The 17,248-nt window shown below is 37.1% G+C and overlaps 1 protein-coding gene across 1 annotated transcript in view; it reads left to right on the top strand.

Moving 5' to 3' along the window:
- PDE3A (phosphodiesterase 3A) overlaps window positions 1-17,248 on the top strand; it is a 364,186-nt gene that overhangs the window by 290,733 nt on the left and 56,205 nt on the right. The window contains exons 3-4 of the mRNA XM_005680800.3: window positions 12,063-12,320; window positions 14,825-14,979. Of these exons, the coding sequence (XP_005680857.3) occupies window positions 12,063-12,320; window positions 14,825-14,979 (413 nt within the window). The remainder of the gene's footprint in view (window positions 1-12,062; window positions 12,321-14,824; window positions 14,980-17,248) is intronic.

Genomic DNA, 17,248 nt, shown 5'->3' with positions numbered 1-17,248 from the left:
GGGTGAGGGGTGGCAAACTGCTTTAGAGAAATAGAATGAGACAGCTCCCCAAAGCCCAACAGGCATCTTTTTCCCAGCATTAGGACCAAGGCTGGGTAAGAAAAGTCCCAGTGATTCCTTTATGTGTCATGCCTTATACTGTTTATTCCTCCCCTATCCCAACTCCCTTTTCACCCTGAGAATGTTCTTCCCATGCTGTGTTTGCCTCCCAGGGTGCCTCCCAAGATGACTAAATAGAAAGGAGGAAAAAAAACTTCCAACAATGGAGCTGAGATGCCTGCTTTCAGAATTCCTTTCTCAAAGTGCGTTATAAATCATACCAGGGCAGTCAGCCATACTAAATGAAACCAGGACTTCTGTGCAATCACTTTCTAAGAGCCTAAAATTCAGCTCCAAAATACTTGGAGTCTATGGGAGTAGGGAGTACAATCTTTATGACTATATTTACCTAGAATGAAAAGGGAAACTATTTAAGGTTTTGTTTTGTTGTTTGCCTTTCTTTACATTGGTAGAGAAATGATATCTGTATGTTGCCTCCATTTATAAAGAAATTACAGACCCAGTATATGTAGAAGACAAGCACACACATACAATATTCACCGTTTTGCACACAGTCTTTTTCAAGGCAAAATAATTATGATACAGTTCTATATAATATTTTTCAAACACGTCCTGGGGGCCAGGCAATCTCAGTTCAGTTCAGTCACTCAGTCGTTTCTGACTCTTTGCAACCCTAGGGACTGCGGCAGGCCAAGCCTCCTTGTCCATGACCAACTCCCAGAGTTTACTCAAACTCATGTTCATTGAGTCGGTGATGCCATCCAACCATCTCTTCCTCTATTGTCCCCTTCTCCTCCCACCTTCAATCTTTCCCAGCATCAGGGTCTTTTCCAGTGAGTCAGTTCTTCATATTAGGTGGCCAAAGTATTGGAGTTTCAGCTTCAGCATCAGTCCTTTCAATGAATATTCAGGACTGATTTCCCGTAGGATGGACTGGTTGGATCTCCCTGTGGTCCAAGGGACTCTCAAGAGTCTTCTCCAATACCACGGTTCAAAAGCATCAATTCTTCAGTGCTCAGCTTTCTTTATGGTCCAATTCCCACATCCATACATGACTACTGGAAAAACCATAGCTTTGACTAGATGGACCTTTGTAGGCAAAGTAATGTCTCTGCTTTTTAATATGCTGTCGGTCATAGCTTTTTTTCAAGGAGCAAGTGTCTTTTAATTTCATGGCTGCAGTTGCCATCTGCATTGATTTGCAGTTCAGTTCAGTTCAGTTCAGTCGCTCAGTCGTGTCCGACTCTTTGCAACCCCATGAATTGTAGCACGCCAGGCCTCCCTGTCCATCACCAACTCCCGGAGTTCACTCAGACTCACATCCATCAAGTCAGTGATGCATTGATTTTGGAGCCCAAGAAAATAAAGTCTGTCACTGTTTTTGTTGTTTCCCAATCTATTTGCTATGAAGTGATGGGACTGAATGCCATGATCTTCATTTTGTGAATGTTGAGTTTTAAGCCAGCTTTTCACTCTCCTCTTTAACTTTCATCAAGAGGCTTTTTAGTTCCTCTTTGCTTTCTGCCATAAGGGAGGTGTCATCTGCATATCTGAGGTGATTGATATTTCTCCCTGCAATCTTGATTCCAGCTTCTGCTTCATCCAGCCAGCAGTTCACGTGAGGTACTCTGCATACAAGTTAAATAAACAAGGTGACAATATACAGACTTGATATACTCCTTTTCCAATTTGGAACCAGTCTATTGTTCCAGGTCTGGTTCTAACTGTTGCTTCTTGACCTGTGTACAGATTTCTCAGGAGGCAGATAAGGTGGTCTGGTACTCCATCTCCTGAAATTTTCCAGTCTGTTGTGATCCAGGCAGTCAAAGGCTTTGGCGTAGTCATTAAAGCAAAAGTACACATTTTTCTGGAACTCTCTTGCTTTTTCAATGATCTGATGGATGTTGGCGATTTTATATCTGGTTCCTCTGCCTTTTTTAAATCCAGCTTGAACATCTGTAAGTTCTCGGTTCACGTACTGTTAAAGCCTGGCTTGAAAAATTTTGAGCATTACTTTGCTAGAGTGTGAGATGAGTGCAATTGTGAGGTGGTTTGCACATTCTTTGGCATTGCCTTTCTTTGGAATTGGAATGAAAATTGACCTTTTCAGTCCTATGGCTACTGCTGAGATTTTCAAATTTGCTGGCATATTGAATGCAGCACTTTCACAGCATCATCTTTCAGGATTTGAAATAGCTCAGCTGGAATTCCATCACCTCCACTAGCTTTGTTCGTAGTGATGCTTTCTAAGGCCCACTTGACCTCACATTCCAGGATGTCTGGCTCTAGGTGAGTGATCACGCCATCATGATTATCTGGGTCATGAAGATCTTTTTTGTATAGTTCTCTCTATTCTTGCCACCTCTTCTTAATATCTTCTGCTTCTCTTAGGTCCATACCATTTCTGTCCTTTATCGAGCCCATCTTTGCATGAAATGTTCCCTTGGTATTTCTAATTTTCTTGAAGAAACCTCCAGTCTTTGCCATTCAATTGTTTCCTCTATTTCCTTGTATTGGTCACTGAGGAAGGCTTTCTTATCTCTCCTTGCTATTCTTTGGAACTCTGCATTCACATGGGTGTATCTTTGCTTTTCTCCTTTCTCTTTAGCTTCTCTTTTTTTCTCAGCTATTTGTAAGGCCTTCTCAGACAACCATTTTCCCTTTTTGTACTTCTTGGGGATGGTCTTGATCACTGCCTCCTGTACAATGTCACGAACCTCCGTCCATAGTTATTCAGGCACTCTGTCTATCCGATCTAATACCTTGAATCTATTTGTCCCTCTACTGAGGTCTTTATGTGCCTGATCACATTGAATCATCAATAATACTATACAGTGGATATTATTTTTGCCCTATTTCTAGAAATGAAAATACAAGAGCCAAGGAGATGAGTGACTTGCCCCAAATCACACCAGATCTAAAATTTAAACACAAGCTATCTGATTCTGATTCTAGATCCTGTGTTCTTAAAGGCACCGTGTGTGTGTGTGGTGTCTGTGTGTGTGTGTACGCTCAGTCGTATCCAACTCTTTGCGACCCTATAGCCTGACTGTAGCCCACTGGGCTACTCTGTCTATGGGATTTTCCAGGCAAGAATACTGAAGTGGGTTTCCATTTCCTCTCCACAAAGACCCCATGTACTAACCAGATAAAATAAAAATTTGATATTGATAAATGAAGAAAACTTCCATTTATATCCCACTGTTTTATCTTTGTTCCAACTTCTTACATATAGCACCTTCCAAATTATATACATGATGAAAATATACATTTGTAACTTTTTGTATATCATGTGCTAATTCATAAAACAAACTTCACTTTCTTTCCCTTGTTCCAGGAATAGTGGTGAATAACTTTGACCTGACCATTATATTGTGTCTCATTTCAAGTGAAAGAAGCTGTTGGGTTCGAAATAGTATAGTGCCCTCTTAATTAGTAATTGGTCTGTTAATTTTAAAAGTTTTTAAAACAGAGAATCATAAACATATATTCTGTACCTCTGCTGCTCGCTTCAGTCGTGTCTGACTCTGTGCGACCCCATAGACAGCAGCCCACCAGGCTCCCCTATCCCTGGGATTCTCCAGGCAAGAACACTGGAATGGCTTGCCATTTCCTTCTCCAATGCAGGAAAGTGAAAAGTGAAAGGGAAGTCGCTCAGTCATGTCCGACTCTTAGCGACCCCATGGACTGCAGCCCACCAGGCTCCTCCGTCCATGGGATTTTCCAGGCAAGAGTACTGGAGTGGGGTACAATTGCCTTCTCTGTACCTCTAGTAATATATATTTAACTCTACATGTGACTATGGGGATTTCACACATTTTTGATGAAAAACCAAGAGTGTTTCTCTTTGTGTATGTTTTTATTATGTTAATTAGAGTCCCAATTTATCTTACATGCAGCATACCCATATGACTACCAGGTTCAGGTTTTTTATTATTATTTTCTTAACAGTAGGATTGACTTAGGCACTTAGACGCATTCTGAGTTGAGAATTTTTCAGGCATGTTATCATTTTCTTCTTGAATCTTTGCAGTTGTTTCACCCCTACTTAACAGAAATTGATGTCAGAGCTCTGTCTTTATGACTCTGTTTATGCGGTCTTTAAAATTATTCAATTTAAACCTCTGTCTTTATGAATCTGTCTATGCGGTCTTTAAAATTATTCAATTCAATTTTTAAAGAAACTATTCCATTATTTATTCAAATATCACTGGTTTATAGATATTTTATTAGCATGTATAAGTTGCAGTGACAGTTACAACTGGTCTGAACAGATTTAGGACCAAAACAAAACTGACCCTTGGCAAAGTGCAACTCAGCTCTTGGGAGTGGAAGTTCCAGAGTATAGTCTATTCCCCATAATTTGTTCCTGTTTAGTCAGTAAGTCATATCTGACACTTTGCAACCCCATGGCCTGTAGCCTACCAGGCTCCTCTGTTTGTGGGATTTCCCAAGCAAGAATAGTGGAAGGAGTTGCCATTTCCTTCTCCAGGGGATCTTCCCAACCCAGGGATTGAACCCGAGTCTCCTGCATTGGCAGGTGAATTCTTCACCACTGAGCCCATTCCCCATAAGTATTCACTGTACTTTAGACATTTCACTATAAGAAAGAAACAGCATCAGTGACTCAATTATAAGTTAGAAGTAAAGCTTGAATACGATTAGCAATCAGTGAAATAAATTTTCAAAGTCCACATAATACTTTAAAAAATTTATGTCTGTATAGCACAGTCACTATTCTGTGATAAACCTTCACGGAAAAAAATATGAAAAAGAATATACACACACACGTATATATATCAGAATCACTTTGCTATACAGCAGAAATTGACACAATGTTATAAATCAACCATACTTCAATAAAATAAATTTTAAAAATAAATTAAAATAATTTTAAACCCATATTGAGCCAAGAAATGTTTTAAAATTATTTCCTTCTTTCTTCTCTGATATATGTGTATATGTATGTTATATAAAGAAATGCTTTCAACTAATACAATTAGAGGGCTTCACTGGTGGCTCAGACAGTAAAGAATCTGGGAGGGATCTTAGAAAGATCCAGGTTAGTTCTCTGATTTTTCAAGGGGAGACCCTGATTGCTCCAATGGATACAATGTCTCCTAGAAGAAAAGCCATGGTTGGTTTTGGAAACCATCACAGAACGTAAAATATTGAATAAAAGAAAAAATGGTGTAATTTGAGGAATACAGCAACTTGACGTGGTTGTCTAGATAATTACCTCTATTGCTTTTACATTTGTAAGCTATCTTTGAGTTTCATGTAAAATTATGAAGAGTGGCTTTTGGGCTGCTTCCAGTTATTTTCCTCCAGTTAGAATAAATTAATGCCCAAAGCAAGTGACATATCAAATGATTCACTCAGTCAGAAGACTGGAGAATTACTACATCTTCTGCCTTTGAGCAGGGATGTATTTAGCCTATTGCATTGTTATCAATTTAAATATGCTTCAAAATATATAGGAGAAGAGCTATAGCTTGACTATACTGATGCCATCCCAAAAAAATTTTGTCAAGAATCGGATGGATTGTTTTTATCCTTTACATCAAATAATCATGTTGAATCACTAATTGATGTTGACATCAATTTTCTCAAATCCTTTCTGATTTTACTGTTGGGCACCTCCACTTTCTTGAAGTGAAATAATGCTTGTTAACTTTGTTTTTATTTACCTTGTTCCTATAGTTATCTTTTAAGACTTCTGAATGATTTTTTTCCTTGAAGAATTCTCCATTTCTATGACTTTTCACAGGTGCCTTTTATAATTTTGCTTTATACTGTGTTTATTCATTGATAAGCATTTACTACCAGTTAAAATTAAACTAATTTTTGAATGATATAATTATAATAAAATTTAACAATCTTTAACAAAAAGAAATTCTCCATTACTGAATAACATGTTGATCGAAACCCAAACACAGGACCTCAGTAAATAATCTGTCATGTTAATTAAATATACATAATTTTGTTTTACATTCTGTTAGTCATTTGATCAAATAGATTTATTTGTCAAATTTTTTATACTTTGCGGCTTATGGTAGTTTAGAAATTTAGATGCACTACCTAGAGTATAAGTTTTTTTCTGACCCCTACACATGTTCAAATCTTTCCCCTTTATCATACCAGTAGTGTAATTTCAACGTTTTACCACAGAAGTAGTGACCATAAAAACAAATTTTCTGTAATTGAATTGGTTGATACATGCCTAGCCTAGGAGTTAGATTTAATGTTATTTCTAAGTGTATTTGTTGTTGTTTCCTTAACTTATCTCTAACTCCAGCTTTTCTGGGCCTTTGGTTTATGACGAGTAAAGTTACTTGGAAGCAAACTAGATTGTTACCATAGCAACCAACATTGGGTAGACTTTCTGGAGATGGTGAAATAGACTGGAAGGAGAGGAAGGGGTAAAGGAAGATGTTGAAAGAACTGGGTGCCTTGAAAAGTGGTGGATTTACCAAAAGAACTGGTTATTTTTGGTTTGATTTATAAAACTGCACTTTACTCCACTGTTTATCAGACTGAAGATCCAGATTTTCTATTTAAAGGTGGCAATCCAAATTCGGTTGTCATTTAAATAGGGCCCAGAAAATTATACTTGCATTTTCTTAAATGTTAAATATAAATGTTTCCATTATAAGGATGGCATGCAAAGTAAAATGTTTTTTTTATTGCTTGGTCACTCTTTTTAAGAAAAGATTCGTTTGATCATGTGCACCATAAAAAGACTCAACTGTGGTTTTATGCTCAGTAGGGTTATTTATTGCACTCAAAGATGATTTCAGGCTGTTAGCTTAAGACTTTCCTTTAAAGTAGCTTTAATATAAACTTAACCTTTAGTGTTTATTATCACTATCTAAGATTTCACCAGTTAAATGAAAATTTTACTGAGCATTATTTGGTATACTTAGAAATTGAATTATTTTATTTTGAAAGTTGACTAGGTGTGGAAATAGCTGCTGTGTGAGTCACTGCGTGATGTTTCATATTTTGTGTTTTTGTTTGAAAAAAACACTACCAATCAGCCACAGCCCACTCCCCTGAAATTTCTTTAAAATGACTCCCTGAATGTGCCTGGGTCAGTATAGTTTGCTTTCTGTTTATTGAAATAGTAGCCCATGTATCTTTCTGTGTTTCAGCAATTCATGTGTGGTTACTCTTGGCGAGTTTGTGACAAACGAATGTGATGGTTGGGTTTAGATTTCATGCCTCATTGAAGCCTCTTGTTATTTGAGCCCAAAACTGATAACTTCTTATGTGTGATAAACTTTTAACTGTTATATAATTTTAAAATCATAAACCTAAAAGAAAAGTCCTGAGTTTATAACAGTAGGGAGACTTTTTCAATAGTAAAAGTGTCTGGTTTCTTAGCCAATTCCACTCTGGATAATTTGCTTTTTATTAGCCTGAATATTGCTTTTGTTTTCACTTGAAGACGTTTGCTTTCACGAAAGCAACAGTATTGTAGCACTGAATTACATAATGTACTTGTTTTCTAAATTCTTATGTAATACTGACATTTGCTTGTAAGGATGAGTTTTCAGTTCTGTTTTTATTTTAAAATTGCATTTCAATTTTTTAGTCATTTGTTTTTTTCTGAGTATATATAAGAAATTCATCCATTACTTTTTAAAAAGTGTTTTTAAAAGACATAAAATTAGAGATTTATAAGATAGACTTGTTTTCTCACCAATAATTTATTTTAAAGTGTATTCATAATTTTCAGTGAATATATTCTGATTTTTCTTCAGATTTGTAAGTTTTATGCACTGAGACCATTTTGAGGAAATGTGTTAAATTATTAGCCGTTAGAATATAAACTATTAATTTTATTGTCAAAACATCTTAAAATTTTATGTCCTGAATACAAAGTTTGATTTAAACTTTCAATTTTCTACGGTAACAGTACAGTGATTAAGTAGCAGATTAAGTTTATTAGAACAACATGGGAAGAAATGTATATTACTGTTTAGGAAGATCATACCAGATGAGTTTTTCAGAAGGATAATAAATAGAGATGTATTTGAGAATACATTTCTGAAAGGGGAATGTTAAACTAATTCCGTGGCATTTCTCACAAACATTTTTGAAGTTAACAATGTAAGTAAATATGTGAAATAAACATAACCATATATCCTAAAACTATTAATGTTACACTAAAATTTTCATGTCAGTTCATGGAATATATTTAAACCTACAGAGAGAGAAAAACATGGCACAATGATTAAATAAAGCATTAAATAATTACAGATATATTTAGTAACGTACAATGAAAACGTTCGCTATTTCTTTCGTCCTGCTAGCTCAGCTCTTGGGCTGTGGAAATAGAGTATGTGTTTGCAGCCTGACGTTTTCATGCTCCAGCTATCTGATTCAGAGTTATTTTTGACTCAGTTATTTGGCAAGTGATTTTTGACTAATAAAAATAAAAAAATAATAGTCCTTACCTTGTGGAATCGTGCTGAATAAATGTCAGCTGTCACCATTATTATCCACCAGTATTACTATCGCTACTCTTATTATTCTAGTATGAAAAGACATAGTTTCTATATGAGAGCTTTACAGAATAATTTATCCTTGCTATTGCTATAAGACTAGATACCTTCATAGATGCTGGGTATTTTCATAATTATCATATTTTTCTGATTACAAAAAAAAATACATGTTCACTTTTTCTGTGACATACATTTTTCCCTACAGAACAATATTTTATAAATATTTTTCCAAATAAACATTTACAGATCTACCCAAATATTTTAAAACAGGTACATGATATTTTATGTTTATATTGTAACATTTTTTAACAATATCTCTGTTGATATGCATTTATGGCCACACTCTTTGTTATCAGAACATTGCCGTGCCCTTTGTGATCCTGTCTTTGTATTTTTGTGTAAATGTAGTTTTTCTTTAGATGTCTACATCGTCTTGCTAGATTACAGAATATATACTTTTAAACTATAAATTGATAGGTTCAGCAAAAACTTCTTGCCAAAAATATTGTGTTGTTTTTACTTACTGCTCATTTCCTCAACCCATTACTGATACTTGGTGCTAGTAATCTTTTATTATTTTTTATTTAATAAGTTCCCAAACATGAACCCCCCTCCCACCTCCCAATAAGGAAACATTGCTTTTATTTCATTAATTTGTATCTTAAACATTCATGAGACAAGTAGCTTTTTTTGTATTTGATGGTTAAATTATATTTGAATTGTATATTCATTCCCTTTCTCCCAGTTTATCATTTATTGATTTATATATATATATGTATGTGTGTATACATATGTATATATGTGTGTGTGTATATATATATACACATATATATATACATATATATATATATACATATGTATATATATATATATGTATAGTCCCATTGTACACCTTGTGGGATCTTAGTTCCCCTACCAAGGATTGAACCTAGGTCTTCAGCAGTGAAACCAACAGGGAATTTTCTATTGACTTTAATTTTTTTAGAGGACTTTTATTCACATATGTTTTATCTTCTCTGGGTAGCAGATATTCTTTCATGTACTGTTTGTTTTTTACCTTTGCTTATAGCGTATTTTCTTATGAGAAGTTTCTGTGTTTCATCAGATCTGTTAGATGTTTTCTTGACAGTTTATGCCATTTATATTACTTTTAGCAGTCTTCCTAATCCCAAAATTATAAAGTAGTCCCTCATATTTCCTTTAATAATCTGATAATTTTATACATTTAAATTTTTCGTATGTCTGGAGTTCATTTTTAAGTCAGTTGTCAGAATGATTAAACTTTATTTTCTACCAACTATGTAGCCTAACTTCTAATAACCTCTTGCTGAAAATCTCCAGAATTATCACTACTATTATTTATATCATTATCATTATTGGACACATAACCAGCACGATAGTAAATGCCTTGTATATAATCTACATTTTAAGTCCTCTTTTAATTTAATCTTTTATTTCTGGCTGCATTGAGTCTCAGCTACAGCACCTGGAATCTTTATTGCAGCAAGTAGAATCTTTCTGTGTAGTTTGCGGGCTTCTCTCTAGTTGTAACACTCAGTTTTAGTAATTGTGATACCTAGGTTCAGTTGCTCGGCAGCATGTGGGATCCTAGTTACCCAACCAGGGATCAAACCCACATCCTCTGCATTAGAAGGCGGACTCGGTCACTGAACCACCAGGGAAGTTCCTGCCCTTTAATTCTTATTAAAATAACCTTCTGAGGTTGGTACTATACTATATCCATTTTACAGATGGAGAAGTCACAGTACAGAGAGCTCACTAATGTGAGCGATAGAAAGTGGTAGGGTCAGGAGTCAGAATTTGAAGCAAATAGCCTAGTTCCAAAACCTGCACATCCATCACTGTTACTCAATTTAAAGTTATGTGGATTCCTCGTGGGCTTTGCTGGTGGCTCAGCTGGTAAAGAATCTGCCCACAATGCAGGATACCTGGGTTCAACCTCTGGGGTGGGAAGAGCCCCTGGAGAATGGAACAGTGACCCACGCCAGTATTCTGGTCTCCTTGTGCCTCATTCTGTGGCAGCATTCCAGTATTAACAGTCGTCTGTATGCCATCCTTCAGCTTCATCTACTTTGTTAACCTTGACCCTGCCTGTGCTCCCCCTTGCTCCCACATCTTCCTGTCTGCATTACTGCCTGACCAGCAGGTTGTAAGAACATCCCTTTCCTCTGTGTTTTATGTTCTTCATTCCTTTAGCAAGTATAGAGTAATAACTCTGAATCTGAGAAGCAGTTTGGCAGACTATGACAGATGTGCCGCAGAATTCCAGAACAGAAATTTCTATTATTCCTGACAACAAGAGGGACAGTTTGTGAATCTGAACAGCACAATGAGATGCTTTTTGTGTTTCTAATATTAATTGAATAATTACCACACACCAGGCTCAAATATCATATGAGAATATAAAATTAAAATTTTATAGTATGTTGATGTTACTTTTCAGAATGAAACTTTATATATATATATATAATGCACATAAGTATATTATATGTAATATGTACATAAATATATATGTGGTGGGGGGGTGGTTGTGTCTGAGCTTTCCTGGGGGCTAGACAGTAAAGAATCTTCCTGCAATGTGGGAGACCAGGTTTCAACCTCTGGGTCATGGGGAAGATCCCCTTGAAGAAGGGAATGGCTACCCACTCAGGTATTCTTGCCTGGAGAATTCCAAGGACAGAGAAGCCTGGCATATATTTATATGTGTGTGTGTGTGTGTGTGTGTCTATATAAAATTGGAAAGATTATAAGAAAAACCCAAACTGGCCAACCATATATATATATTGTGTGTATATATATATATGTGTGTGTGTGTGTGTGTGTGTATATATGTGTATATATATGTGTATATGTATATATATGTCATATCATTTTTTTAAATTTGCCTATTGATGGACACTTACTATATGAAGTAAGTGAACATTCCTGGTGGCTCAGATGGTAAAGCATCTGCCTACAATGTGGGAGACCTGGGTTCAATCCCTGGGTCAGGAAGATTTCCTGGAGAAGGCAATGGCACCCCACTCCAGTATTCTTGCCTGGAAAATCCCATGGACAGAGGAGCCTGGTAGGTTGCAGTCCATGGGGTCGCAAAGAGTCGGACACGACTGAGCAACTTCACTTTCTTTCACTACTATATGAAGTACATTAAAATGTTGAGATCTTCATAAGGAGTGATATGAACATTTTTTTTTGTTTCCTGAAGCTTTTTATTAAAAAATAATAATAATGTTTATCTTTTTGTCTCTTCAAAGTCTATAGGTCTAACAGTAAAAAATGTGCTATGAACACAAAAATAGCAAAAAGATATGGCAAAATTGGACAAAATTTGAAACAGAGATGTGATCTGAATGTCACTTTACTGTCACCCTAGTGTCAGTTTGGTCCACTTTTCCTGAAAAGCCCAGTTTCTCTTCCTGTGCCTCCAGCCTCCAGCCTTTCTCACCCAGCCTCCTGTGTTTGGTGTCTTAGTCTTCAGGAACCAGCATCACTGTGGATATCGCCGTGATGGGCGAGGCTCACGGCCTCATCACTGACCTCCTGGCAGACCCTGCTCTGCCCCCCAACGTGTGCACGTCACTGAGGGCAGTGAGCAACCTCCTCAGCACGCAACTCACCATCCAGGCCATTCACAAGCCCAGGGTGAACCCCATCGTGTCCTTCAGTGAAAACTACACCTGCTCTGATTCTGAAGAAAGCTCTGAAAAAGACAAGCTGGCTATTCCCAAGGTAGGTGTTAATGGCGTGCTCCTGAAAGGATGAAACTGTTTCTCCTAGACCTTTTACTTATCACTCCAGACCCACCCAGTGATTCATATTAGTGAGCCCCCCCACCGCCCACCCCCAAGAAGTCTTACCTGATGGTAAAGAATCTGCCTGCAGTGTGGGAGACCTGGGTTCAATTCCTGGGTTAGGAAGTTCCCCTGGAGAGGGGAATGGCAACACACTCCAGTATTCTTGCCTGGAAAATTCCATGGACAGAGAAGCCTGATGGGCTAAGTACATGGGGTCGTGAAGAGCTAGGCATAACTTAGCGACTGATGCTTTCACTTTCTTTCCCCTATGAAGTGTTTGGCAATCATGGGGACCAAAGTAATAGAAAAGTAAACATGAAGACTTCCATCCTTATACCTGATAGCTTTCTGTAAACAAAAATATTTACCTTTTTACATTAACTTGTTTTATTCATGTGTTAAGGTTTTTTCTTCTCTATATATCAGGCCTTAGTCTGTGGGATGAAAATATAGCAGGGAAATAAAAGCAGGCAAAACCCCCTGCTCCCACTTTTGTGGATTCTGTTAAAAACTCACTGCCTTCTAAAATGCGAGATTCCTTTCCTCTTTGATTTTTTAGTATGGTAGCCTTCACGGTACCCTCATGTCTTTCCCAAACCCAGCAAATTTTTAACTTGGAAGAATTTATTTGATTTTTGATTATTTAAATTAGAAGTTGGCCTTAGTAATTCATGTATTTTCTTCTTTTTACATATAAGATATGAGAGTTTTACAAAAGTGAGCTGTAGGGAGTAGGGTTCTGCCTCCAGTTTAGACCTCAGTGTTAGTTGAAAAAAAAATCATGTTAAGGACCAAAACAGAAGGAAAAGAATCAGAATTTCAGTGGTCTCAGGTATATCCAGCACAGTTCTTTATTTGGTACATAAGTAGCTGTGCCCTGGAGCTGATGGTCAGTCAGTAACATCTGTGTTCTTGCCGTTGTGGGTCTCTGGACTCAGGACTGTGTCCTTCAGATAACTTTGTCAATTAGGTGTTTTTAAGTTTCCTTTGAACATCTACTTCTCTGAGAAAGATAGGGCTAAGCATGATATGAAAATAAATGGATGGAGAAGAGAAAGTGATTCCCTTGGGTCTCAAAATAGACACGGAGTCAGTGACAGATTTACAGACAAGAATCCTGATATTTACATTGCTTGACATTTTCTCTTCCTGTTGAATTCCCTCCTACGGTATATATCTTTAAGAGATTTTGGAAAGTATTTAATATCAGAGTTCTTCTTGAATCCCAAGGTGCCATATACTTAATTCTCAAAGCTTTTACTATCTTCAGGAAGAGCAGACTCCTTATTAAACTCGGGTTGCACAATAGTTCTTCTAGGAGTCACCGGCCAAAATAAAATAATGAGCTCCTACCTCATCACTATTGCTGTAGTTGTATTAGATTACCTTACCTTTGATTTTGAAGGTTAAGACTCTCTTTGGAGGGTCATCGTTCATTTGGTGAACTCAGAATCATGCCTGAGTGCTGAGGGTGTCACAAATCCCACTGAGGCTATGGTAGGAGAAGAAATGACAAAGAGGGGAACTGCAGGTCGCCTAGCAGCGTCCTCCGTTAAGAGGCGTTCACCCTCACAGTGCATCAGACATGGAGGGGAACCCCCAGTTCCGGGAACTCAAGTTCTCGGAGGACTTCTACCCTCCCTCCCAAAGACCTGGTTATGGACTAAACTTGAGTTGGTCAAGGAGGGGGCCTAGTCAGCAGACTACTTTGCCTTTGGGACCAGAGAAAAAGAGTGAAGGGCAGGCTGGGGGACTTGGGCACTGGGAGGAGCTGGCGTGAATGGTGGTTTGCATGGTGAACCACGCCCACTTCCTCTTTGCTCTCCTTCCCTTTCTTGCCGCACCTTTCCCAGCCTCTTCACACCCACTCCTGGTGTGTCCCGGTCACCTCTTCTGTATCAGGTTTATTGGTTGTAAGTAGAAATTATACTTTTCTTTCAAAAAAAAGATGTTCGTCCTAATGACATTACCCAAATGCCTGTCTGTCTTAAGTCATATTAACCACAAGAGAGGTGGTACATCTTGTGAGTTACACTCTTACCCTTATTAAATCAGTAAACACTTTGGTATAACAACAGTTGTGCTGGTTAATAGAAATACAGCTCATAATAAGTTATATATTAATATTTATAGGTATGTAAGCCCTGTTTGATGAATATGACAATAAAATTAGGCCCAAATGGCTCTCATTTCCCATAATCCCATTTTTATATAATCATTGAAATGAAGGTCCCAAAATGTTACTTTTATAACATTAATTGATTTTGGCCAGAGTTCCTTATTGAATTTCTGAGTGCCCAAATTTTAGAGATATGATATTCAACCAATATAGTTTAATATATTCATTCTAATTAAAAACTCATTTTCTTTCATTATATTACATAGAAGTTAGTGATAGGAAATATGCTTGGTAATAAAATCAATGTTCCTTCTTCCCAGCGCCTGAGGAGGAGTTTGCCCCCTGGTTTGCTGAGACGAGTTTCATCAACTTGGACCACCACCACTTCTGCCACAGGTCTGCCCACTTTGGAGCCTGCCCCTGTCCGGAGGGACCGTAGTGCCAGCATCAAGCTGCATGAAGCACCTTCATCCAGGTTAGGTGATGTTCCTGTTGGGTTCATGTTTCTAGAAGTCCTTATCAAAAATTAATTATAAATTACAGGGGATTACAGAACAGAAATAGGCTCATAGAGTGAGAAAATGAACTTACGGTTTCCGGGGGAGGGAAGGATGGAAGGAAGGGACAGTTAGGGAGTTTAAGATGGACAGGTACACACTGCTGTATTTAAGACGGATAACTCACAAGGTCCTACTACATGCACAGGAGACTCTGCTCAGTGTTATGTGTACACTGGATGGGAAGGGAGCATGGGGAAGAATGAGTTCCTTTGCTGTGCACCTAAGCTATCACAACGTTGTTAACTGCTATACTGCAGTACAAAATGAAAAGTTAAAGAAACTATATATATATATATATATATATATAAAGTAAAATATAGTAGCATCCAAAGTGATTGTTTACTTAATTATGAAAAATGATCATTAATAAAGATTTATAATATATGGCAAAAAATATTACAGGGGAAGGGAGGCCCAAAAGATTATAGTTGGTTTGAGGCCAGCTTTGAAAATGAAAAAGGTATTTGGTTTAAATCCAGAGCAGTATAGGGATTGATATCAGATAATTATGCTTAAATGGCATTGTATGGCCTTAAGTATAAACGGGGACAGTGACTTGAAGTGATGTCTGCTACTGTAAATTTGGATGGGTAAAGTTGAACCCAGAATAAAGACAGACTAGATTCTACCTGGACTGAGATCTGTGTTGGATTTTTACATCAAAGGTATCCAACCTAACATTTGCAAATGATTGTTAGATTTCCCCCAGTTCACCAGACCAGCTCTCCTGGCGTTATTTGAAGGGCAGAAAATCAGATCAAAGGTAGATCATTCTAAGAGCAACTAAATATGTTCCAACAGTTTTTAACTTAAACTTTATTTAGACAGTGAACAGATTGGTGGTTGTCAGAGGCAGAGGTCAAGGGTAGCCAAAATGAGTGAAGGGGATCAAAATTTGCAGTTATAAAATAAGTAAGTTGTGGGAATGTACAGCAAGGTGACTATAGTTAATGATACTGTATTGTATATTTGAAAGTTGCTAAGAGAATAGATGTTAAAAGTCTTCATCAGAAGAAAAAAAAATGTACAAAGATGTTTGTTGAGACTCATGGACTCTCCATGAGTCCGTGGAATGTCTTGAGCAGGTAGCCCTTCCCTTCTCCAGGGGATCTTTCCAACCCGGTACTCCCATATTGCAGGTGGATTCTTTACCATCTAAGCCACCAGATGGATATTAACTAGACTTATTGGGCTTCCCAGATAGCTCAGCTGGTAAAGAATTCGCCTGCAATGCAGAGACCCCAGTTCAATTCCTGAGTTGGGAAGTTCCCCTGGAGAAGGGACAGGCTACCCACTCCAGTATTCTTGGGCTTCCCTGGTGGCTCAGATGGTGAAGAATCCAACTACAATGCAGGAAACCTGGGTTTGATTCCTGGGTTGGGAAGATCCCTGGAGGAGGAAATGGCAACCAACTCCAGCATTCTTGCCTGGAGAATCCCCATGAACAGAGGAACCTAGTGAGCTACAGTCCATGGGGTCACAAAGAGTCAGATGGAACTGAGCAACTAAACACACAGCACTTTGTGGTGATCATTTCACAGTATATACAAATATCAAATCATCATGTTATGTGCCTAAAACAAATATATTTTGATCATTATATTTTGATTATACCTCAATAAAAATAAATAGAATATAATTTACTTAGAATATTAATTCTAATTTTACAAAGTGGTTTAAAAATAAGAATTACCAAAGCTAAGGAAAAGATAATACTAAGATCTAGAAAGAGTTTTGAAGAAAACATCATCATGAGAGAAATTCTTTCAAAGAAAGCTACTGCGTTTGTCCTTTTCTATTTGACATAGAAATAGCATACTTTATGTGAATAATAATTATGAGAACATTTACCATATACGATTTCAGGTTTTTGAAACATTTATATCAGTTTTATTAATAATCTAATGACTGAAAAATTATCACATCTTTACTGAACTACATGATGACAATATTAGAAGTGATTTTCTTTTGACCCTGGCTTTAAATATAAAGCCCCATTCTGAAATTGGCAGAGAAATGGAAACCTTTCAAATCCTAAGAATTTTTAATGACTGTTAACTTTTCCTGCTTTCTTACTTAAAAACACAATTGGTTTCTTTCATGTTAAATATTATTGATGATCTAATAAACCTATAGAATCAGAAGCAAGCATGAATGATTCTTTCTTTCACATGAGTTCGCATA

This window comes from Capra hircus, chromosome 5 (genome assembly GCF_001704415.2).
Source record: "Capra hircus breed San Clemente chromosome 5, ASM170441v1, whole genome shotgun sequence".
Lineage (NCBI taxonomy): Eukaryota > Metazoa > Chordata > Mammalia > Artiodactyla > Bovidae > Capra > Capra hircus.
The sequence above is the reverse complement of the archived record's forward strand: the minus strand, read 5'-3'. Positions and strand labels throughout refer to the sequence as shown.